Source organism: Scomber japonicus, chromosome 13 (assembly GCF_027409825.1).
Source record: "Scomber japonicus isolate fScoJap1 chromosome 13, fScoJap1.pri, whole genome shotgun sequence".
NCBI classification, from domain to species: Eukaryota; Metazoa; Chordata; class Actinopteri; order Scombriformes; family Scombridae; genus Scomber; species Scomber japonicus.
The window spans coordinates 11814004-11838042 of NC_070590.1; the positions used below are offsets into that span (position 1 = coordinate 11814004).

At 39.2% G+C, this 24039-nt stretch overlaps 1 protein-coding gene across 1 annotated transcript; it reads right to left on the reverse strand.

The window, feature by feature from the left end:
* Positions 1-4861: 4861 nt before the first annotated feature.
* On the reverse strand, positions 4862-24028 carry rbm27 (RNA binding motif protein 27). The gene is made up of 21 exons (XM_053331735.1): positions 23880-24028; positions 22425-22543; positions 21085-21212; positions 20671-20750; positions 19345-19550; positions 18574-18876; positions 17595-17822; positions 15314-15490; positions 14261-14407; positions 13835-13988; positions 13339-13492; positions 12689-12916; positions 12201-12326; positions 11356-11470; positions 11082-11152; positions 10796-10972; positions 10296-10400; positions 8512-8739; positions 8211-8294; positions 7505-7624; positions 4862-6070 (listed from the first exon to the last, which is right to left on the reverse strand). The coding sequence occupies exons 1-21, from the start codon at positions 23936-23938 to the stop codon at positions 5969-5971; spliced, it is 3111 nt and encodes a 1036-aa protein (XP_053187710.1). The 5' UTR covers positions 23939-24028; the 3' UTR covers positions 4862-5968.
* Positions 24029-24039: the final 11 nt, after the last annotated feature.

The following is a 24039-nucleotide window of genomic DNA, read 5'->3' on the forward strand; positions in this document are numbered from 1 at the left end:
TAAAACAGCCAAGGTATTTTTTCTCACCACACTAACCTGTTGCAGACTGAGGAGCCAAACTTTAAGACACATGTAGGCCAGCTTCTTGAATGTGTTTTTTATTTATTTATTTCTAAAATGGTTTCTGGACAGATGACAAACTATACTTAAAAAAAAAAAAAATGAATGAAATGGCTTTAAAGTCTTTAAATGTAAAACTGGATTACAGAAAGCAAATTGTTCAGTGTATTATTCTCTTTATCTCTAGGTTGATAACTGGTGACATTTTAAGACTCATTGCTGAATTCTTTTCAGAAAGTTAGGTGGCAATCGATAGCAGTGAGAAGAAAACAGCACTGCTTCCTAAACAAAGATCTCCTTGGGACAATTCCTGGGTACCTGACATGTTTAATTAAGTTTAGTTCAATTTCACACTGTAGGTCCCAGGACTATTTGGTCGTTTAAAAATCAACGTGTAAGCACTGAAATTTGGAAATTTGGAAGTATTACGCTCCACATACGTGAAACAACTTGAAGCAGCTTGTAAAATTAGACGAGCTAATCCCTTATATTCATTTTAAATCTATTATCTGACACAGGGCAGTGTGAATATATGTTTTTTTACTTTAATTACTTTTGTCTTAATATATTTCATGTTATGTGTTAGTTGCTTATAATGTAATGATTTTATTGTTTATTATATTTTATATTATCTGTTCATATTTGTTTTTTATATTTGCTGACTATATTTTATATCTGTATTGTAGCCTACTCATTTAAAAAGAGAGCTTGCTCTTAATGGCCCATCCTGTATGAATTAAGAATGGATGAGTGAATTGATGGATGAATGGGGATAGGGAAAAGAAAACACATCTAAACTTAACTCAGGTTTGTACATTCTGCATTCTTATCACCTCAGTAAAACCCATGAGGATATCTTTAAAATTGTAGGTTAAGTTTGGTTGAGCTCATTAATCACAGACAGAATATTTTAATTAAATTGAGGAGTGTAAATGTGAAATGTTACTGTGGCAGTATCCTATAGAAAAAAGCCATACACATGAAGCTGTCAAGCAGCATGCTCATCTGAATAAAGCATGAAATCCCTTTTCTCACCCTCAAACACGCTCCACCCACCCTCCCACCCCTGTTTTTTCCTTAATAGCATAGCCGGGACCATTCATAATTTACTGGTCATTGTTTACATCTCTGTCATCTGTGTACTTTTCATACCCTGAAAATAGTATCTGACATGTTTTATGAAGTGTGCTGTCATATTTGTGGCCAGATGTGACCGCCAGCTCTTATTTTTTCACCCTCTCCCGGCCTCCAAACAGCTGCAACCCGACTCCAACAGATGACCTATGTACTGTCATGGCATTGTGATCCAGTAAAAGCTGCTTTATCTCTAGCCTACTTTTACTGGAAATTACATATACGAGTTTGAGTTGCTCAAAAATAACTCAACCAATCCTAAATTAAAAAATAAGACTGCTTATTCATGCGTTTAGACATTTTTTACCAGCTTAAAAGAACCCAATGTCTTACATTTCACATTTCTGTCTATGCATAGACGTGAATAGATTACAAAATATGGCCTCTTTTTAAAATAATGGTTCATTATCTTTGGTGAACAGTGAAAATAAATTAAAAGTATACAATGTCCCTACCTCCCTAACTCTAGTTTCCAGGTTTGCTTCCATGTTATATGGCCCACTGAATATGTGCAGGTGTTTCACCCACTGGCCCCACCAGCGAGTTCCCGCTCTGCCCATGGACTTTACATTGTAATGACGTCACCGATTTCAAAATAGCTTTTCTTGGCTCCAAGATAGTTTTACAAATATAAAAACTCCATGTTTCAAAAATCCTTGGAAACAATTTGAGGTGTCCTGTCAACAATTTTACAAATGTCTCTTTTACAATGGTGGTCTATGGGGAAAATGATTTTTGCGCCATAGGGGGATATTTCTCTGCAATATCACCAGTGGCCACTAGTGGAAAATTGGCTGCAATGCTGTACGGTGGCACCCAGACCAACAATGGCACCCATTCAGTCGAGTAGGAATTGCTTGGCTGACGCATTTGCCAAAAAATGTCTCGAGCTACCGAGTTTACTTCTAGGTTATACGGCCCACTGAATATGTGTAGTGTTCCCAACTTGGCCCATAGACTTTACATTGTGATGTCAACATGCATTTTTAAATCGTTTTTTGGCTTGAGGAAGGTTTTACATGGATCAAAAATTCATAGAATGAGTCATAATTGACCTTGTCTGCTGTCGGAGGTGTCCTGTCAACAGTTTTATAGACGTCTCTTTTACTATGGTGGTCTTTTTTCACTACAATACTGTGAGTGACTACTGGGAAAATTGGCTGATGGCTGAGCAGCGGTGCCCTCTCCAGCTCTTATGATGGTGGTGCCAAGGTGGTGCCTTGTCAAACTCTTGTAATACATTCATGCTTCCTCCTGATTAAAAAGTCACCTTATATTGACATCAAATTGAACTTTAAGGGGTCATAATCACAACAGGTGCTAGATTGTATAAATGTAACTAGGCTATAGGTTATTTTTCCAGCCTGAATTTTTTTTTACCTATATTGATGTTTTTCTTATGAGGACGGGCTGATTATTTTATTGTGTCATAATATTAGACATAGGCCACTAATTGGAAGTTTTATTTCTATTTTTATATCTAAACTGTCAAATTATTTCTATTACTTTTTTTACTACTCGTTTTAATTGTAATGGCAGGACTGTGCTTCCATATAGGTCTAGTGTAGTTCTCAAGGAAGCAGCACGCACTTGGTCACTGTAGGCCGCTGTTGAGGCCTCAACTCGAAAATCCTTCCCCTGAGGACAGTCGAAAGTTCTTGCTGAGACTCTGAGTGTTTTCACTTGACTTCCTAAAGTGAGTCCTGTATTATTCAGATATATTTTAATGTCATAGTCACTGGTGTGGATTTATTTTAGGGGGGTGTGGAAGTCAAAGTGGGTGTCCCTGACTCATTACTTAGTGGAGGAGCATGACTGAAGGTAGACTTTCCAGTTAGTTTTAATATGCTTATAATTGTGTCCGAACTTTCATACCCACTTACATACTAACATGTCTCTATGGGATGTATGAATGGGTGAAATGAAGGAGACCACACAAGAGTTAAAGTAATATTTTCTGGAATGCTTTTGCTTGCATTTTTTCCCCTTGCCAATGTTGACTTCTTTTGGTCAATTTTCTTTCTTTAAATCAAAATGTTTCTTTTTTTTCTCTCTCCAATTAAAATATATTTTTTTCTTCTTGTATTTTTTTTTCTTTTTTTCTTTCATTGTCAAGCACCCCATTCCTCCATCTTTATTGGCAAAAGCAAACATGCTAGTAAATTAGAAATCCATTTTTTACAAACATAATACATGAAGAAAATACATCCACATCCTGCAAATATAAACAGTAACAAATCCAAAACTATTATCCAATAAACATTTTACATTTTTTTTACACTATTGTGTGATAGTAGCATACAGAAGTTACAAGTACAAGTACAAAAAGTGGAAGAGAGACTTTCTCTGAATCCTCAATTTAAACAAGCAAGAACCCTGCCAGTATAGGTTTGTCCTTTAAAACTGCCAGTGACCTCATTAAAAAAAGAGAGAAAAAAAAAATCACATGAGCAAATCATATTAAAGTACAAGGTGCCAAAAGGAGGCTTCATCTTTCCACATGCGCACCTGAACCTCACTGTGACTGGCACAGTGATGTTGAAGACAAAAGCATGAATGCAAAGGTTTGGATGGGACAATGAGGTCACTGGCAGGAGGCTTCTGAGTTATCAGTCGACAGTGAGATATGCAATCCAAACAAGAGCGCAACGAACATTGTAGGTGGGAGGAAATCACGGAAAGGTTTCTGCACCCTTTCACGTGTGGTGCCAGACTACTCTAAGGAACAAATAAGACAAATTCTGTCACACTTTTGCAAGCATTTTTCCTCATTTCATTGTTACTCACTATATTTACATGCAGTCAGATGTAAGTATAGTGAGTAGATGTATATTTACAATAGTGAGACTGCTACAATTAACTAAGTTCATGTGTCTCCTTTGTTTTGGTGTTATTCATACTAGTTATTTTACTGGATGTAGTCAGTTTAGTTGAATAATGATGTTCAAACATCTGTTTGGACAACACTTCATTAGAGTGCAAGTAAACAGTTATTTGTTTCAGGGCAGGAATAAATACACACATTTTAACTGTCAAAAATGTGTCATTTAGCATGTAGTACATTTCCAAATGACCTTTAATGACTTTCATTCCTCCCACCTTGAGGATCCTAAAATACAGTATACAGTATGTAAAGAAGGCAAAACACAAAATATTATTGTTGTGAAAGGTGCGCCTTGTGAAAGCAGATGCTTATGGGTGTATAGCACTGTCTGACAATAATGACACGCAGGCAAAGCTGCACTAATGCACAAATAATATTGCGAGGTGCATGACTCCCAGTGCCTTTGTTTTGAGCAGCTCTGACTGTTTCGTTAAAAGAAATGGGCTGCTGAAATGACTAATTTAGTGAAATAACAATGTGGACTGGTTAAACAAAAATGCACAGTTCTTGCGAATAAGCAGAGACGCTTAGCACTCTTGCGTGACCTTTTCTATCTGACACAATCTTGTCATTCATTTAAAAATGACAAAACAAAACTCGAAAAACAAAAAACAAAGCAAGTACAACAGTAATTTCTCTTTCAAGCATTTACAAAATTTACAAAAGTAAATGACAAATCTTGTAAAAATTCAGCCATCTGCTGATTGTGTAAGGCAAATTATAATTATTATTTTATATATATGTATATATGTATATATATACACATATATATATATATATATATATATATATATATACACACACACATATATATATCAATTAAAATCAACTGTTCAGTTACATTCAAACACCTGTCTATGGATCTCACATTTTTGAAATGGGTGATCTGATCCTTGTCCTGTCAGGCCCTTTGGATGACCAGGAGACAGATTAAAACAAGTGAGAAATGTCACACACTCTTAGAAAATGTAGAACACTCGTATGAGTGTTTATATTTACAGAGTGGCACTGGTCAGCGAGCAACAAAAGGTAATGCGGGGAAAATGTGAATATTTATTACAAGACTGTATCTGACGTGCATGGACACTGCAATTTGTAAACATTTATTTGGGTTTCTCTATTGCACTGGTATCCTCCTGTACCTGCACTGGCTCTAATATGGTTATGGTACAGTATCAGCACCTTTGGGTGCCGGGCAGGGGTGGCTCTGTTGATTTATGGGTGCAACATGCACAAACTAGCATGTATTCATGCCAGCAAACAGAGCCACTGCCAAAAATATTTGGATCTTTTACCACTTTGGGCTTACCCATACCAAAACAAACGAGCGATTGAATGGAAAACAAAACCATACTGTGCCAATATCGGTACGGCACAGTGTACTTATGCAGTGGAAAAATAAATAAATATCTCTCTGGTAGCAACAGAGAACGTACTATTAGTGATGGAATGGTTGTCCCTGCACTGAGGACAAGATTTTTCAAAAACTGGTGAGAAAAAGAGCTTAAATACAGTATGTATAAAAATACCTATTCACAGTAGACACAAATGTTGTGCATTACTGATATTAATCATCTGGTAAGCACACTGAAACTTACATAGGTTTTTCTATCTATAAGAACAACTTAACATTTATCTTTCTCAGCAAAAGTGAGATGTTTTAAATAATTTTGTTTAGTTGAGGGATACAAAAACTGCAGATCCTCTAAACCTCTTTTGATGTACAACTAAAGTAAAGACGTTTTTACTTTGATTAGAGTCTAAAATTACTTAGTTTGAAAATACTGAAAAGGAAAAGAATTGTGATTTCTGCTGTATTGATTTTGTCCACGTCGGGAAAAATAACCACTGATTTTTCTGGAGAGCAGGTGATGACGAATCACGACGCCTTCATCGTCTCCAAGATCGGCTCTCGTACTCGTCGTCTTCATCGTCATCCTCCTCCTCCTCTTCTTCCTCCTCCTCACCGGGCAAATAAGAGCTAGCTTCCTTCTGTTGGAATGAAAAAGGAGACAAATCTTGTGTTTAGCTTGATGCATTTATGACAGCAGAATGGTTTGTGGACTTTTAAACTCATGAGAAGAAGTTTTGGTTTTTCTCAAAGCAGCAGGGTTTATGTCAGATAGGAACAGGTCTCTATTGTGTCAGTGCTCCATCACACGTGAGGAGATTTTCAAATGTGGACTAGAACCTTCTCTTGGCACAACCTTCATGTGTGAAAGAAGTTAATTTATTAGCTGGTTTGACTTCAGAAAACAGCAATCTGCCAACTTATTTTATCCAACCAACCAATACTGAAGCATGTCTGTAGGCACCAGCTCGGTTTATTAAGTGAAACATTCACAACAGTTTTCCACATAGACCAAAGTGCTTGTTGGACTGCCTAAACTTTCTAAGTTACCCTTCCATCTCTGTACGCTGCAGTTGTAATTCAGCATTTTAAAGATTTTTATCAGAAATAAAAACTTTATTTTATGATACATAGCAGGACGTCCTCTCTCCCAATTCACCCTAGCTTCACAGTGGAGCATTCAGGTCCAGTCAGAACAATGCAGCTTAGATGGCCTGCTGTGTTTATGCTCCTCTGGCAAATATCAGTAAAAACTTTTAGGTTGAAGTGCATGTGTGACAGGGGCCATAGGTGAATAATGAAACCAGAAAATATTCACATTTAAGAAGCTCAAATGTTTTCTTTTTAAAATTGACTCAGAACATCATATGAACAGTTAAAAACGTATCAAAACAGTTGGCGATTAAATTTCTGAATTTCTAAATAAAAAAAACTTGACTAGTCATTGCAGCTCTAGTTGTTTTACTGAACTGCATGACATTGTTGAGGTGTATCTAATAAACTGGGAACTATGTGCATTTTGTTTGTGCAGCATCATGGACTACTGGAGCTCACACACTCTCACACAACACATAAACAATACTGAATTGTAATCAGAAGTGGATCAGCAACTAGTGTTTTAATTACTTAAAATGTCCAATCTTGCATGAACTCATATTTTCGGAATCATCATCATACAATTATACAACACATATTACTGTGATGGGATGGTCCTTAAGACGCAAAACTTTGCACAAGCAGGACTGCATACTCAAAAACAGAACCCTAACCAAGGCTGGAAAGTACAGTATTTCACCGACAGTAATGCAGTTTTACTCAAAGGGACAGGATGCTCTTAGTACTGAGAGGCTTGCCCCTGATTTTCCTTTGGGGACTGCAGTGAAAAATTCAGAAGCACTGCATAGAAATGTACAAGTAAAATCTGTGAATATAACTAAAACTTCCAAAAGTTTTCCCACTTAAAATTAGAAGTTGCACTGTACATGGACTTCCTTTTCTGGTCTTTACGTAGCTGAATGTTACTAAATGATAACACGTGAAGCCATGTTGCAAGTTTCGTGTGTGATGTGTCGTACCGTATTGTCCTCGTCTTTAGCTTCTTCCTCCTCTGGCTCTGTTGTGACAGAGGGCGTCTTGGGCTTGTACCAGGAAATCTGCAGCACACGACCTTTGAACTTAGCTCCCTGATTAGCTGCCTAGAAATAAAACAGGAGGACAAATGCAAGTTATATCCAAAGCCTTCAATGACTTAATCAGCATTGTCAATGTGAGACCACAATAGCTCTGTTCCACATATTCAACATCTGACAAGATGATCCTTTACTTTCTTCAAGTTTGTCCATGCTGGACTTTTGTCTGCATCATGTTCCCTCCAGTCAGCTAGCTAGCAGGCTAACTTACTGAGTCAAACTAGCCGAGGGCAGGAATAAAAATCCATTCTGTGTCAGGTTCTATTTCAACACACGGTGGAGGTGGTTTACAAAAACTTAGGCATCCTCCTAGTGGCCAAAATTGAAAATTGCTCTCCAGTAGCTGTTAATGAACACTTCATATTAGACCACACAGCGTAACTCTTGATTCAAGTTTTTCAATGAAAAAAACAAAACAACCACAGCACAAAGGTCGAAAAAACAATCTAATCTGGTACTTGTTTGATGTAATAACTGCACGGGGCCCTTTGACCTTCTAGCAGAAGGTGCAATGAAGTGGTCAGCTCTAGACACTTGTTATTGCCAGGAGTAAACAGATCAAAGAGGTCAGATCTTGACTCTTGTGACTTACATTTTCTGCTTCGCTTCGTGTCTTAAAGGTCATGATGACACTGTTGGCGTCTTGGTCACGAAGATCCTCGATCTCACCAAATTTCTATGAATAAAAAAAGAACGGTGTAAATTTCAGTCGATTACTCAAGAAACAATTCGATTTTCTTGCCATGCAATTTAACAGTGTAACTCCTAAATCTTAAACAAAATAAGAAGAAAGAGTTGCACATCTAATAATCATCAGTGTGGACCCTCAATCAAAATCTCGAAAAGAAAATTAAAATACATGTTACTATGACGACCTCCTGCCCCGTTCTCACCACAAAGTGCGGCATTAGCTCCTCCTTCTCCTCCTGAGTGACACCTAGAATAGCCAGGGCTCTGGGCCTGTGGTCGACAACCATGCGGTTCACAGTCCCGCCGCGAGCCATCATCTCCCGGCTTCTGCCCCTGCCGCGGCCTCCGTGCATCGCGCCAGGCTCCAGTGCCATCTTCCCTCGGCCCCGACCTCGACCCACTGGGGGCCGGATGAGGCCTAGTCGTGTTGCCTAAAGGAAGACAGATAGAGAGGTTTAGTGTTACAAAGCAACTGACTGGCTGCTGCTTCCTTTAATGTACAAACATGTGCTGGCGCCACCTGGCAGTGTTAAAAAATCATTAGTAACAGATGTGGAAAACCTAACCAGACTGTGCCTCGCTGTTGTATTGTCGCACTTTTCACTGTTAAAATAAACATGCCAGAGAAGTAGGAGTGTTCCTTATTTATCACGTGTCTAAAACCACTCAAATTATGGCTTAGTGAAATAGTTGAATAAGGATTTACACAGGAACAAAGTTGATGGAAAATAGAGATTATCTGCAAAATATGACAGATTTCCTTTTCTTCCTTTTCTTCTGAGCTTAAACATTCCCTTCACACTCATCTCTGGCCTCCTCCTCTGTCACTTTCTGGCCTTTACCATTAGCTGTCACTCCTCCATATTTAAAGTGACATCTCCTCGCTTCTTAACCACTCCAAAACCTCACAACCACTCTCTCTTCCATTTGTCCCTCCCTCACTTCTCCCTCTAATTGTCATCCCGCGATTTTCTTACAAGGACCGACGGCTCAAACTTTAATGAGACGGGGGCTCTATCAGTGTAAGACCTGTGTCTGATTTGGCTTCGTTAGCGGCTGTTCCTCTGGGCTTGCTTTAAGTGGCTGCAGTTTAATGTGCAGAAGGAGGGTAAGGTTGGGATGGGTGGGGGGATATGCATTTTTAATTACCAGCTAATTTAGGACCCACAGGGATAGAGGAAAAAGACATGCTAGACAGGGTGTTACTAACAAAAGCTATGTTCTTGTTACACTGGTCTTGTGACACAGCTGACCTCGTCTGTGTTTGTGCTAGTTTTAGATGGCGCGGCTATTTGGGGCAAGTTTGAGCTGACTAAATGCTGTTGGATGCAGTTTTGAGCTTTTTATGTGGATATAAAGAACATTTGTATTATCTCAATGACTTATAAGTGAAGCTGTGGTAATTATTTGTATGTCCTACCTTTGTGAGGCTGTAAAACCAAAACAATAAGTTAATGGGTGCCAAAAAAAAAATCTGTAGAGCTGACGGGAACTGTAGAGTTGGTGTAATTTTTGGTGAGTTTGTCTAGACTAAATAATACATTGTATACAATAATAACACCAGTCATTTTCTAAATTTGACAATATTACATAACACTTGATCTTGGTGCATTACCTCCTCCCTTATTTCCTTTCTACTAGTTTACAGTCAGAGCGATCTTATCTTACTAACCTTATCTGTTGGATCTTCTGCTGTGTGTGTGTGTGTGTGTGTGTGTGTGTGTGTGTGTGTGTGTGTGTGTGTGTGTGTATATGACATGATGAACACTTTATTGTGGGTCATATCAAACTGAGCCTTATCTGCTAACTTCTGAGGCATTTCCAGTCATCACCCTCCCTACCTGAGCTTTCAAAAAAAAAAAAAAAAAAAAAAGCCGAGATACTGCCACTGTGGTATTATTTTTCATAAATCTATTTGTGGTGCTGAGTTATCTTTCTTTCCAGAAAGTTGGTCTCTAGTCATGCGCAGTGTGTGCATATGTATTACCTCAACTTGTAGCTGTCCCAGTTTTCTCTTCAGGTCTGTTGTGTCCTCTCCAGAGCTCATCTTCTTGTGAAAGTCCAGCTCAGCATCCAGCAGTTCCTTCTGGGCCTGATTACATAACATGCAAATATGAGAAATTGTCAGATTCAAAAACAGACTTTGCAGCACAGTTTGCAAAAAAATTAGCCAGCGTGTGAGCTTGGTTTACAAATATGGTTGAAAATAGATCAAATCAGATAGACTTGCAGCCTTGACGCATTTAAATTTTTGTGGATTTTCTGTCCAACAAGGCCAATCAATGAAAAAATATCTAATGAGCTGGTAGAGGTTGATATTGGTCATATGGTTTGGCTAGTCGTTTGTTCAGTGTTAACATCTACCCAACTACTTTATCTAGAGTTTATACAGTTACAGTATCTGTAGAGCAAGCAAGGGGAAGCACTGTGTTTAATTATCCTTTGTTTAAAAAGGTGATAATACAGGCTGTCATTTTCCCCGCTTACGTCAGTCTTGGTCTTGGTCTGGTTGTGGTTGGATTTGGCACCAGAGACCTGGGAGGCAGGGTTCATTTCATTCTGCAGCTGGGCGATCTTCTCCGTCAGCTCCTTCAGCGTCTTCATGATGCCGTCTCTTTCTGCAGGTTTCATCCCTCGGTTCTTCTCGAGATGGTTTATCAACGCCTGGAAGAAGAAGGACAAGTAGCGTGAGAGAGAGAGAGAGAGGGAGAAGCAAAGGTGAAGGGAGGAACGGTGGCAGGTGAAGAGACAAATTAATGGGAATGTGTGTTACCTTCTGATACTCCATCTGTGTCTTTAACACCTCTTGCTTCTTCTTTCTCATGTCCTGCTGGAGTTTTAATGCTTCCTGAATATATAAAAAAAAAAAAGACAATAAAATCATTTAAATTCACTGGAGGTTGAAAATACACTCTTGTGGACATTTTATTTCCTAGACCCATACAGTAAATAGTCTTCTCAGTGGTGTCCCGAGAGAAACAAAGAGCTAATCCCGAGCTCTGCTGTACTTGTACCAGTCATAGTTTGTATAAAACAAATTGAGCAACATGCCTGTTTCTTCTTTAGGACTTCCTGTGCTTCTAGTGCTTTTCCCGTTTTCCCCAGGGTCTTTGAGGATGACTTGAAGGGGCCCTTCTGGGTGTTTGTCAGTGCAGGCGCCCCCTAAGTGCCACAGAGACAGAGAGAGAGACACATTTAGGTCATGAAAACCAGCTTGTAGACAGACAGAAACGTGAAGTTACTGTGAAACACCAACAGCTCATAAATCACACGGTTCATCTCAGGACACATAAAAAACAAACAACTCTTGTTTTGCTGTTCTGATGTTGAGTGTGTTCAGCTTTGACTAGTGCAGGAGCAGCGGTGACAGAGAACTGCTAGACAAAAATCTGCCTGTTATCTGAAGAGATAGTCCCTAGAATATGAATATATCTGAGAATATCACCATAAACTCACCGCTGAGTAGCTACAACAAAACAAATTTATTATATAGTGATTCATTAAACTGCAAAGTTGCATAAAATCCCAAACACACTTCTATTTCACTATTATTTCTTCTGTTACATCTATTTATTGTGAAAGATTTTCACAGCGAGAATGATTAATATACCATTGACTCGACATAGAGCTGAGGTGTTTATTTAACTACATTCTGACAAAATGATGAGTGAGACAAAGCTGCTTTAGGCTTCCACATAGTGAGAAATCTATCAAAAAAAGTTATTTGGTCAATTTAAACTTTTCAGGGATTTACTTTAACTGTATTTCACTGAAGTAATCAACAAGTGTGGAATTCAGAGCCTGTTAAAATAAATAATTGACTTTCACCCAGGCATCACCACACACACACACACACCCACACACCCACACACAGAGAGAGATAAAGACGTACAGTGACAGTGTCTGTGTTTGGGTTCAGGCCGTCTGGCTTGGTTGTGGCCCCAGCCACTGCTGGCAGGCGATGCTTGGGTACAGTCTTGTTCAGCACGTAAGCAGCAGGATTGTGCTGCTTGATACCCTGCAGATAAAAGTAAAGGGAGAAAAAAAGTAAATCTGATGTAGGGTTTCAGAAACATGATAAGACTAACGTGTCAACACAGAGGGGGAATTACAGTTTTTGTTGTATATTTTGCACACATCGGACAGAAAGATGTGCTTCTATTTTGATTTTTACACTTCAAGTCTGTTTTCTTTCTTTTCATGCAGGCTATAACAGTGATTGCACACTCAATACTGTAACTGAACAGATCCTGTGAAGATAAAGACTGAATACTGAGAGTGACTCACATGCTGCGCTCAAACCTCCTGCTATGTAGACATAATGTAAAAGAATAGCATGAAAGGATGGAATGATTGAATGTTTCAACTCTTCATACTTACTTTATGCACATTGCTGTGCTGCGGCCCCTGGTTAGGCGCTGACCCTGTCACCTGGCTCCCTGAGCTCTGCTCCTGTTGCCCTGTGGCGTTGGTGCCGGGCTCACGGTGCCAGTACACACGGATGAAACGGTTGTTGAGGACCGCCTCTGTGCTGGATATGGCCCGTCTGGCTTCTTCATTCTTTGTGTACTGGATCAACGCTGCCTCTGGGTCTCCCCCAAACACCACCTAGAAATGCAGTGCGTATGAGTTTGGTGTGAGGATGTGATGAAACTAATTATTTTTTGCAGAGCTGAACTTTATGAGCTTGATGCTAGATGTTGCGGTACTTTTTTTGGGTGCAAAATTTAACAATAAAAACATAAATTGCCACAACCATAACACCCCATCCAGTGGATCATTTAACATTCACATTTCAAGTTGTATTGGGTGTAAAATAATATCTGAGCCACATATGATACAGTAAATGTGACTTCTTTTCACACTTTGCCTTGCAACTGGTGTAAATCCTGCACTGTATGTATATAATTTTTGGTATATAAATTCTCCTATTCTCACACTGCAAATACTTCTCTCACTACCAATCTAGAGTACACTTAGTTTTCTAAGCTATGTCAAGATGATCTCTTGAACAATGTGATGCATTTTACCTGAATATTGACAATGGTTCCAAACTTGCTGAAGTGCTCATTGAGCTTGGTGATGTTGTTGAGCTCACGTGGGATCTTGCGCACTTCGAGCTTGGTGTTCACATAGTGATTCCTCTTGGGAAAACTGCTCTTATGTTGGTTGTTGAAGTTTGGCCTAAAACAGAGAGCAAAAGTGAATATCACCAACAATAATATGAAGTGAAATAAATCCTAGTTTGATAGCCTGGAGGTTTGACATCATCCCAGTCATGTGGAACTTTGTGTGCCTGCTTCCCACAGCAGAGACAAAAGACAGGCTCCTGACCTATGTGTCACCTTGCCTGGAAACAAGGCTCCTGTAGCGGTAACAGGAAATGTGGCGAGGCATTTGTTTGATCGAATTTCAACTGGACAGCTCATTTCTTTACATTTCTTCACAAAACAAGAACCTGTTCAGTTAAGGTATAAAGTATCTTTTTTTTGAGTGGGACTTGTCATATATGTGTAAAATTCTCACTTTTCCATCCAGGGTTTTTTAGCTGCCGGTCCCTCAGCTGTACTAGATCCCATGATTCTCTTCCTGCTGTCCTGCTCTGTGTTGAAACGGGACACATTACTTCCAGGAGTGCTGGCTGTAGTAGCGGGCTCTGTCTGGATCACTATGTTGGCAGCTAGAAGATGCACAAAGAGACATAAACACAGACAAACAATAATTATTAGGAGCTTTTTAACTTCACTGTATCCACCACAATTCTGTCCATCATCATATAGTATATTTATGTTTGGATCTTGCTCCCTAGTAATTAGAAACTGTAATAATCTTTTTAAAAACTACACAAGCAGACACACTTTTCTGATCAAATAACATCAATAAAACAGCGCCCATTGCCCAGGATTAGTTCTGGGTGAGAGTGTGAGTACTAAGAAGACTGACAATTGTTACCTCTGGAGCCTTGTCCTTCATTGGAGGTGAGGCCGATGAGGTTGGGGCGCTGGGTCTGCACTCGAGGAATGAACTGACGGTATTGGTTACGACCTGCTGCCGTCAGGCCTGGGGATTCTGGATTATAGCCCTCTGGATCATAGTTATCTGATGTGTAAAAATGAACACACATATACACACACATATAAGCTGTTAAAAAAAAGGTTGCTTCATATCCACACTAGCAGTCATAAAAGGTGAAAAAACAAACCTAAAACAAAAAATATTCAATAAGAAGATATAATTACATGATAAAACCGAGCAGTCCTACGTACATAAATCAATGATTTATTTAGCACACGACAATATATAATATAGTATAAAATGTGGTGAGTTTAAATTTGTGTGAAATGTTATATTAAATACAGCTCAGAGATGTAATTACTAATAATAGATATATCAAAGATAGATAAATAAATAAAAATTTAAATGACATCTGATGATAGACAAAATTCAACACCATGAGATGGTAAATATAGATGATCTTAATCCTGACACAAAAGCCAAATCTAACACAAGACCTTTCATGACAGTTGTGATTTTGGCTACCAAAGTTGAATTAAGGTCAAAAAACCCGAGTTAGTAATTAACTCCAAGTAGACCCACTCTGTTTGAACTAAGCTGGAGCTTTTCTGTATAAATTGAATTATTCATGAGCTGAATTATGGGAAGAGCACTCAACACAATCAGACTTAGAGTTGATGTTAATCACTCAGAGCTGCTTTGTCTCTTAAGTTAATAAACAGTGCTACACTCTGGTCACGGGCTGTTACTGCAGCCTGAAGAGAAACTTGTATCACATACACATATACACAACAATGTTGCACAAAAAACAACATAAAATGACTTTATAAAGTTCTACTGACTATAATTAACTGAGGACAAAGGAAAACTAATGGAGCATAAAAAAATGAGTCTAGTTATAAATAAATGGAAAAATTAAAAGAGAGACCACAGTATGTTGCCTCCAAAACACACAGTTCCAATGGGAATAGGAGAAGCACTGCTGCTTACATTCAGACTGGACATATTGGGGACGAAGTGACACAGATGAAGACGAGCAGGGAGGAGGTGGAGGAGGAGGAAGAGTAGGTGGCATCCCTACGCCAGGAGGTCCGATAGGAGGAGAAGCAGCGATAGCCGATTGGTGGTTGGGGGTATCAATTCCACTGGTTGCTATCAGTGGAGGTCCTGAGGGAGACAACAAGCCCAAGCTAATGTCTCAGATAGGTAGAGATTTTTATCAACTTTCTCTATAAAATCTTCATATGAATACGGACGCCCTTAACCGTTAAACCAATCTTTTTTTACATTTTAGTCATTAGTCATTACTATCCCTTATTACTTGTGAGGACCATAGTTGTACTTGTATAAAAAAGGGACCTGCACATTAAGAGCTTGCCTCTGAAAGTTGGACAGTTTGATAGGAAGTTTATGAACAGCATAAGGGCACATAAAAAATTAAGACCACCTACTCTGAAAGTTTGGGATAATATGCCACATGCTATCTGGATCTTTCAGAAATCTTTTGATCTAGTTAATTTGGATAATATGGTTGAATGACAAAAAGTCCAAACATATTAAGACCTTCCTCTATCAGAGGCTTCTTTTTTTAACCTTGTGTGGCTTATTTTTCCAAAGTTAAAAAGCTTCTCTAAACTAGAGGTTTTATGTTTGGTGACATCAAGAGAGGAAAACGCATGAGAGGCTCTTGTTTCTGTGTAATGGGCTCAAGCAGCCGACATAGCAACCATCGCACTGGGATTTCTCCAGTGCCCCTGCCGCCCGTTATTTTGGATAAACTGACCACATATTGGGAATCTAAAAAGGTTCCTTTCTCGCCTGAAAAAGTAATAAAACTTAATAAAGCGATATACCGGAGGACATTATTCAAAGACGGACATCTATCTCTTCAAAATCTTGATACTGGCATGCAAAAAGACCACCACAAGGAGCTGGTTTAAATTGTAGAGGAAATATACTCTATGGAAAGACTAACTCATTATCTAAGAACTAAAGCAGGGACTCTGGATCAACACTGGCAAAAACAGACTGTATACAAGCCCCTCAACCCCTTATTTTTAAAATGTACTTGGCAATTTATAGTCATGTTTTTGTCAAGATATATTTTTCCTTATAGCATTCTGAGTTCTTAATTTGGATGATAAGTGGATAATGTTTTTTGTAAGCATAATTAAAAAAAACTCAATTAAGTGATATATTACAGTCCTAGAACAGCTTGAGGACTGGCTCACCATCTTTGCCATCACCACCATTTTGTGTGAAACGCATTCTGGCATACTTGGCTGTCCCTCAGCCGTTTTCAGCCAACCAGTGGTGTTATTTCCTCAGTCAGTCATTCAGTTAGTGAGTGACAAAGTGACGGACAGGTTAGTAGGGCTGGTATTGCTGTTGTTGTCCACTCAAAACAGGAAAAAAAAACAAAAAAACAACTATTTTACAGCTGAGTGTGTAGTCCAATTTAAGAGAGTGCTTCTCATAGTTTTAGACATAATGAAGTCTCTGAGAGTAAGGCTGACAGATACTGTCAACAGCACTGTTTGATTTCCATAATTAAAACTTCTACATATGAGACAGAAATGATCAAAGGTCACAAAAGGGACAAAGGTAACCACTCATTTCCACTGCTGTATATTTAAAATAAATTTTTTGTCTGAGCGCTCTTAGTCAGCTACACACATGGTTTTGGATAGTTTCACATTAAATTAAGGACTACTATGATTTCTGTCAAATTTGATCCGTGCACCATTATACACGCAACATCTTTTCAATTGCTTTGTTGTATTTTAGGCTTTTTAACAGCTCAGCCAGATGAAAAATAAACTTTTAGCCAATTCTGGCATTTTGTTATTTGCTTCATTAATTTGGGCAGTCCCTTCTTAAATAAAATAAACTCATTCATTCATTTTGACATATAATTACAATATTTGGCACAATTGGCAGTGGAAACCAGAAAATGGGTAAAGAAATGTACCTTTCACAACATAAATACCCATGAGCATATTGAGAAATAGACAAGGGAGCAAATTACAAGAGAAGTGGAGGCAAAATGTGCCTCATGGGATAACCAAGTGCTTAAGAGCAGAATAACCATAGCTGTCCCCACCCCCCCTGCTGGGAAACATTTTGACCCAGTTATAGAAATCACAAACCACAAATCATTGTTACAACTGTACAAACCACTGAAAAAATATTCACTACTATTAAATGCACAATACAAGTAATTTCTAGAAGTCTGGAGCCATTTATGCTCCAGTGCTGCAGCACTACTTACTCGTCATGGGGAAGACACCCGGTGGTGGTGGCTGGCCGTAAGGTGGCATTGGAGGTATCCTGAGGGAAGGGGGTGGCTCAGTGATCGGGGGCATGGGCAGGCCAGCGGGGGCCATAACAGGTGGGGGTGGGAACGGAATTATGCTCGGTAGATTGACATCGTCGACGATGAGAGGGTCGTTGCCGTGGTCAAACGGGCAAAGATCACCACGGACGCAAAATCCTTTTTCTGTGTAAGAAGAAGAAACAAATGTCATAAAATTGCTCTTTCAAAAGCTGTACTTATGTACTTATTTTATAAGTCTAGGACATCATAAATAAACCACACAAACCAACAACACAAATCTACTTCTCCACATACTCTTGAGTATCTATTCGTAATCTAATTCTTCTAAGAAATTTGGGCCCCTGGTGGTCAAGTACATATACAGAGAAAAAAAAAAAAGTAAGCATGAAGAAAACACCAAAGGAAATAAACAAGATGAATAGCTGCTCAGACATACAGTATTTACCCCACAGTCTCATTAAGGAGCTGGGTCTCTAGTGGCTGTGTTTGAGCACTGTGACAAATAGTAGTGTACTTCAGGGACAGAGTGTAAGTTTAAACCCTCTCATGTCTCTGTAGAGAGGCAGTTGAGAGTCTGCTTGCTGTCCTGCCTTTCACTGGGGACGAGAGCAAGAGTGCTTAACAGTGGTCATTAGTGATGACACTAAACAAAGCAATCAATAACCCTCATGGGAAGATAATGGGGAGAGTTTCCACACGAGCCAGAGCAAACGTTACAATGACTATATCATATACTGTTTGTTTTGACTTTCCCTCTAGTCTCAGTTTTGACATGTAAAATATCTTCCTAATCTAAGAGATGTACAGATAAAACACATCTAAGAAAAAGAAAGGGCTGTTTGAACAAATCATTGATAGGAAATGGCTATCGAAACAAAAAGAAACAGGAAAAGAGGATTTGCTCTGTTCATACCATCGTAATCCCTGCAACGCTGTTTGAGTGAAGAGTTCTTGTTGCTGAATGGCTTGCCAACACCATCTTGCCTCTGTGCGCCATAGTAGCCAGACCAGCTGTCTGTAGTGCTATCGGGCATGTGAGCTGGTGTCGCTATAGGAACTCCTCCCGAAACTCCAGCAGAGGACGAGGAGGAAAAGGGGTGTGGGGGTGTGGGAAGGGGCAAGAGAGGCGACGGGTGCTGCTGCTGGGAGGCAGCGGTGTTGGAAGAGTTGTAGCTGTCGGTATCCTTCCTTTCTACCTCAAACTTTGACTTGAAGTCTGTTAACGGAAACCATAAACAGTCAGATATTTCAACAGGACAAGAATAAATATTACAGTAGAGTAGTGGACAACAGCAAAAATACAAAAACTTTTAAGCTTAAAACAGATACTCATCATGCCAAACATTTAAAAGATGCAGATTAACCTTGAGAGCAATAAGGCCAATTCCAGCCCGTGTTGTTAAATCCCCACTGATGTACGTGTAAAGCTGTCCACATTGTTGTAATCGATAACAACTTCCAGCAACACTGACAGACAATACAACAACTAAATAATACAATTGGCTACATCCAATACTCCGTATTCAGTCTCAGTGCGCCTCACATCCAGGTCGTCTCCAGCAGCACTTCTGCATCATTAAGGCACAGTTAGAGAAGCAGCTTCAGGAACATCTACACTCCTGGGTCCGCTCCCCTGTGTTGTTGTTGTTGCTGCTGCTTGTGTCGGTGTGTGTGACTTTCTCACCTCTGACTCCTCTGTGCTCCCTGTCCCTGCTCTTTCCCCGGCTGCCACTCCTACTCCGGCTGCGGCTTCGGCTGTAGCTCCTCCCGCGGGGGCTGCCCCTCCGCCGCTCGTGGCGCTCCCGCTCGCGGTGGGAATCGCCGGCGCTTTTCCCGTGCCGATCGAAGTCGCGGCGCTTACGCTCATCTCGCCTCCTGTCGTCCCGGCTCCTGTGTGGTTGAAGAGTTAGAGGGAACACATTTGAATTGCTATCTTTATGCCTGTTTTAAATGTAACAGTCAGACTCATTTAAGAGGGTTGCAGTATGATTGAATCTAAAACTATCTGAAGCAAGTGTGGCTTATAATGACTATACAACGTACAGATGGAACATTTACATCTATACACGTTAATATGCACAATGAAATCAGTTCTCATCTAGTGGCCTTTATCTAACTGAACTGAGGAGGGAACCAGGCTTTTAGTTGAGACACATTTTGTTTCTCTTGATTTGATCATATTTTAGTAAAAACATTCCCCACTTTTAGATCTTCTCTGAAGCATTATGTTCAATTGCTGTTACTGCTGCTTGCTAAAAAGCTTAACATTTTTCTCTGTTTTAGATTAAAAGTATTACAGCAAAATCCCTTTCCTCCACTGGGAGGCCTTTAATGTTAAACATCTACAGGAACAGTGTACTACAGTGGAAGACGGCTGACAAGGGAGCGGGGACAGAAGATATGAACAACTCAAGAGAAAGGATGAGAAGAGACAATCTTTGGATTGAAGATGGCGCAAAATGACTGATTGATTGATTGATCTACAGAAGTGTGATGTTACTTAACAGCAGCGTTTACAGTGAAAAGACAGAATGGTAAAATTGATCAGGATTAATAATTGTGCAGCAAATTACATTATTTCTACCACAAAGAGATCAAAGCCTGTTAAAACAGAAAAATGTTGAACTGGCTTGAGTCTGCAAAATATAAATTATGCTTTACAGAACATTAAACAGCTATTGTACTGTCTGACATGTTAGGGACTGGGTGTGTTATGGAAAAGGGACAGGCTACTGGACACAGGGGATATCATCAAGCTAAAAGTAAAAAGACTCGTAGGATTTGAAACTAATTATGCAAATAACCACGTTAAAATCTCTATGCAACTAGCCCATGCAAAATGATGGGTTTTTAATCAGGAGTAAGAAATGACTGATCTGTGTTTTTGATATTTCAACATGAGACAAGGGTTAAGGTGTTCTACATTTCACATGTCAGACTTGTACATGCATATGCCTAATGCTTGGTCATTAAGATGAAGTGAAACATATCCCTTGAGGCACAGCCTAACCTGGACTCGTTGAAGTCAGGGCGGTTTCTCAGAGGACTTCTCCTTCGCCTGTTTTCTCTCTCCTCCTCTGGAGTTTCAGCCTTGAGGGAAAAAAAGACCATTACAACTCTTTCATGTTCTAAAAAACAGCAGAAGGTTTAGAAATACAAAGATTTCTCTCACTCTGAAGATAATATTGGTTTTAAGTCAAGATACTTGAAAAAAAATCCTGTGTCCTATATTATACAGTATGATGTTTATCAAATAATTTGATCCAAAGCCCCATACAGACACAGAATTACATTTTTTGTGTTATGCTTTACCAGCTTATCTACAAGACCACTTTAAAGTTGTTTTAATATGTGGCAAGACTGGCAAGCTATTCATTTTCAGAGACAAAATGTAGCCAATACATTTCTCACTAACTCTTCTTACCTCCACAACGTCAGATTTGACTGCAGGTGGTTTTATCTCCTCTTTAGGAACTTCCTTGGCAGCAGAATTTCCTAGGTAGTTCTTGGTTGTCAGACATTCAAAAAGTTTATCGACAAATCCCATCGTCTCTGCAATGACAAAACAAATCATTTGAATAGGTTTAATCTTTCACTGGAATTATATGAAAAGGATTCACTTTGCTGATTTTCACTCAAATAGCAAATTAGGCCTAAGGCATGGTGTGCACTTTCATTCTTACTGGATCACGCAACACTAAATATTTCCCTGCTCCTGGCACTACTAAATATATCTAGTCTAAACAAATAAACACAGAAAAAGCACAAAAGATGAAACAGTGAAATGTTGAAAAGAAAGAAAGAAGAAAGAAAGAAGAAAGAAAGAACTTCACAAAAAAGGGAACAAGGACTTGATTTGTAGTTTTAAAACCCAGAATTACCTACAGTGATCTCCACACCAGCATCAAAACACTAAATACACTATGGTCCTTCTGTGAATAGGGCATTGTAAATTGAAATCAAAACATTTAATTTCAACTGTGCAAGGAGAAAAAACAAAGACTTGTTGGTGCAAATCAACCTGAACCAAACGTCTTATAATTTGGGCTAGAAACATTACAGAGGAAATGAGGTGCTTTCAAATAATGTAACACACCCTCTGGTGGCCATACTAAGGACTCACAAGTGATAGATGGTGACATGTACTGCTGATTGCATCCCTAAAGCAGCAAATAAATCTATTGCTGCTTTAAAATGATGTCTGCTTGCTGAAGGCTAACTACATACAGCGTCTGATCATCGAAGTATGAATACTACCTTATCCTCAGTAAGAACTCTGACTTCAGGATTCAGGATATCTGAGCTGACTTTTTTTCAACCAACAACATTTAGTGTTTTGAATTAAAGTCTGACACTGTTGCTTCTGTGTCAGTTACCTAACTGATGAAAGCCAATATGCATCAATCAAATTTCAAAAACTCAATCCTGCTTTGTTCATGATCAACAAGTTTAATTTGCAGCACCCTTTTCTAACCCAATGATCCTAAATTTAGCTGCAATTTGCAAATAATCACATCATGGAGGTTCACTGATGGACATCCATAATGCTGCCAGTTGCAGTCACAAGAGGATTTATGACACAACTGCAAAGCCTCTATTGTCTGTGGGATGTATGAGAAGAGTAAACTGTAAGCTTTTCTCCAGTTTGCCAAATTATGAAAATCTCTCCTAGAAGAATGACTTCTACACGACTACCTTGGCAAACAAGGCCTACGATCAACATCATATGTGTTGTATTCAATCAGCTTTCTGTGGAGTTCATACCTTTTTGTAGAAAAACATCAAGCTGATCGGCACAGAGTGCCTTTAGCTCCTTCTCCGGTTTGTCCTTCTTCACAAGCGCTACAACATAATTGGCTAATGCAGAGGGGTCAGCATCACATCTGTAAATTAAAATACATGTATTCTCTTAAATCAACAGTGTTTTTTTTACATTCACAATACAATGCAAGGGTAAGGCAATGAAGCTTTTGCCAAAACATTTATGGACTGGGTGTGGCGTCCAGCAACGTCTAACTGATCATGTGTGGAGTCACACCCCTAACAATGACTGCAGGACACAACATTACTAAAAAAAAAACTTCAGAAAAAAAGCTTCATTATTTCCACATTTACAAAACATTTACATTGTCAGACGTCATGAAAAATGTCCACGTTGGCAGTATGTGCTAGGATTATTAAACTAACATTACTAACACCCAAAGCACAAGGAAAGCACTCTTGACAGCTCCAAGCCAATCTATAAGTGACTACATAACAAATAAGCTCACAGACTGTAACACTATAAAAGCTCAAAATAAAACATGCATCGCAAATACGGCTTCACTAAAGGATTTCTTTTCAAAAAGGAGATACATGTAACTACTCTAATAAGAATTTGAAAGGGATAAAAAAAAACGTCAATGAGAAAGCTAACAAAGGTGCCTCATTAATATTCAGCTAGGGTCTATATGGAGCACATAATTACCCCCCCCCCCCCCTCCTTTCCTAAGTAAAGCAGAAAGTGCAGGACCCTGTCAACATGTAATGTAAAAGAATGCTATTATATGAGACAGTGGGTGACTGTTACTGCCTGAGCTAAACAGTGCCTGTGTGTTAACACCACTTACAGCATTCACCTCTTTGATTACTTCGTCATATATTTATATCAATACATACATTCATGTGCCTTCGTTTGCAGCATATGTGTCCTCAATGTGAACATTTAACACATGCCAGAGACGGAGAAAGAGATGCAGTGTAACTATGGTAACTCATATAGCAAACAATTCTTACATTTGCTTCCCCAAAAAAAGGGTTTAAAGAGCAGCTCGTCTATAACTAAGAATAAGGATATATTCCCAACTGATTTAATAGTTATTTATAATTATACGCAGCATCATACAAGTTGCGCTATCTGTTGCAGGCTATTTAAGCTGCGATAAAGTTACATTATCGTGAGCCAACGAAGCTACGTGATCTTAAAATAACAGTGAGGCTAATGCACCGTGCACATGTCTCACTTCTCCACAAAATGAAAAGTCCCACTGTCTGTTTTTTTTCTGCAATGAAAGGGGCCAGTTAGCGGCCACGGTGCGTTTGCTAACTCGTGCAAGAAGAATTTACCATCCGTTTCTAGCAAGCCCACATTGATGCCCCGGCTAACCAACTGGCTAGCTCTGCTAACGTAGCTACGTAGCCATGCTAAAGCTAAATGTCATTTTCAATTCAACTACTCACATTGGCTCCAGGAGCTTTGCCAGCCACGACTTCAAGGCATCCACATTCTCTATGATCATCGTGAGGAAAAGACTATAATACTGTCTATAAAATGAAAGTGCGTTTTGATAAACCTGCTCTCATCGTCTATAAATTTATAAGCTTTAAGGCCTTCTGTCTC

What these genes read in the sequence shown, in the direction of transcription:
- rbm27 (XM_053331735.1), bottom strand. Translation starts at nt 23,938, where the DNA reads ATGATCATAGAGAATGTGGATGCCTTGAAGTCGTGGCTGGCAAAGCTC. An exon ending in CCTAAAGAAGAAACAGGCAT is followed by an intron (nt 11,153 to 11,355) that starts GTTGCTCAATTT and finishes ATATTCAGGAAG; the next exon opens with CATTAAAACTCCAGCAGGAC. An exon ending in AGACCAAGACCAAGACTGAC is followed by an intron (nt 10,401 to 10,795) that starts GTAAGCGGGGAA and finishes TTATGTAATCAG; the next exon opens with GCCCAGAAGGAACTGCTGGA.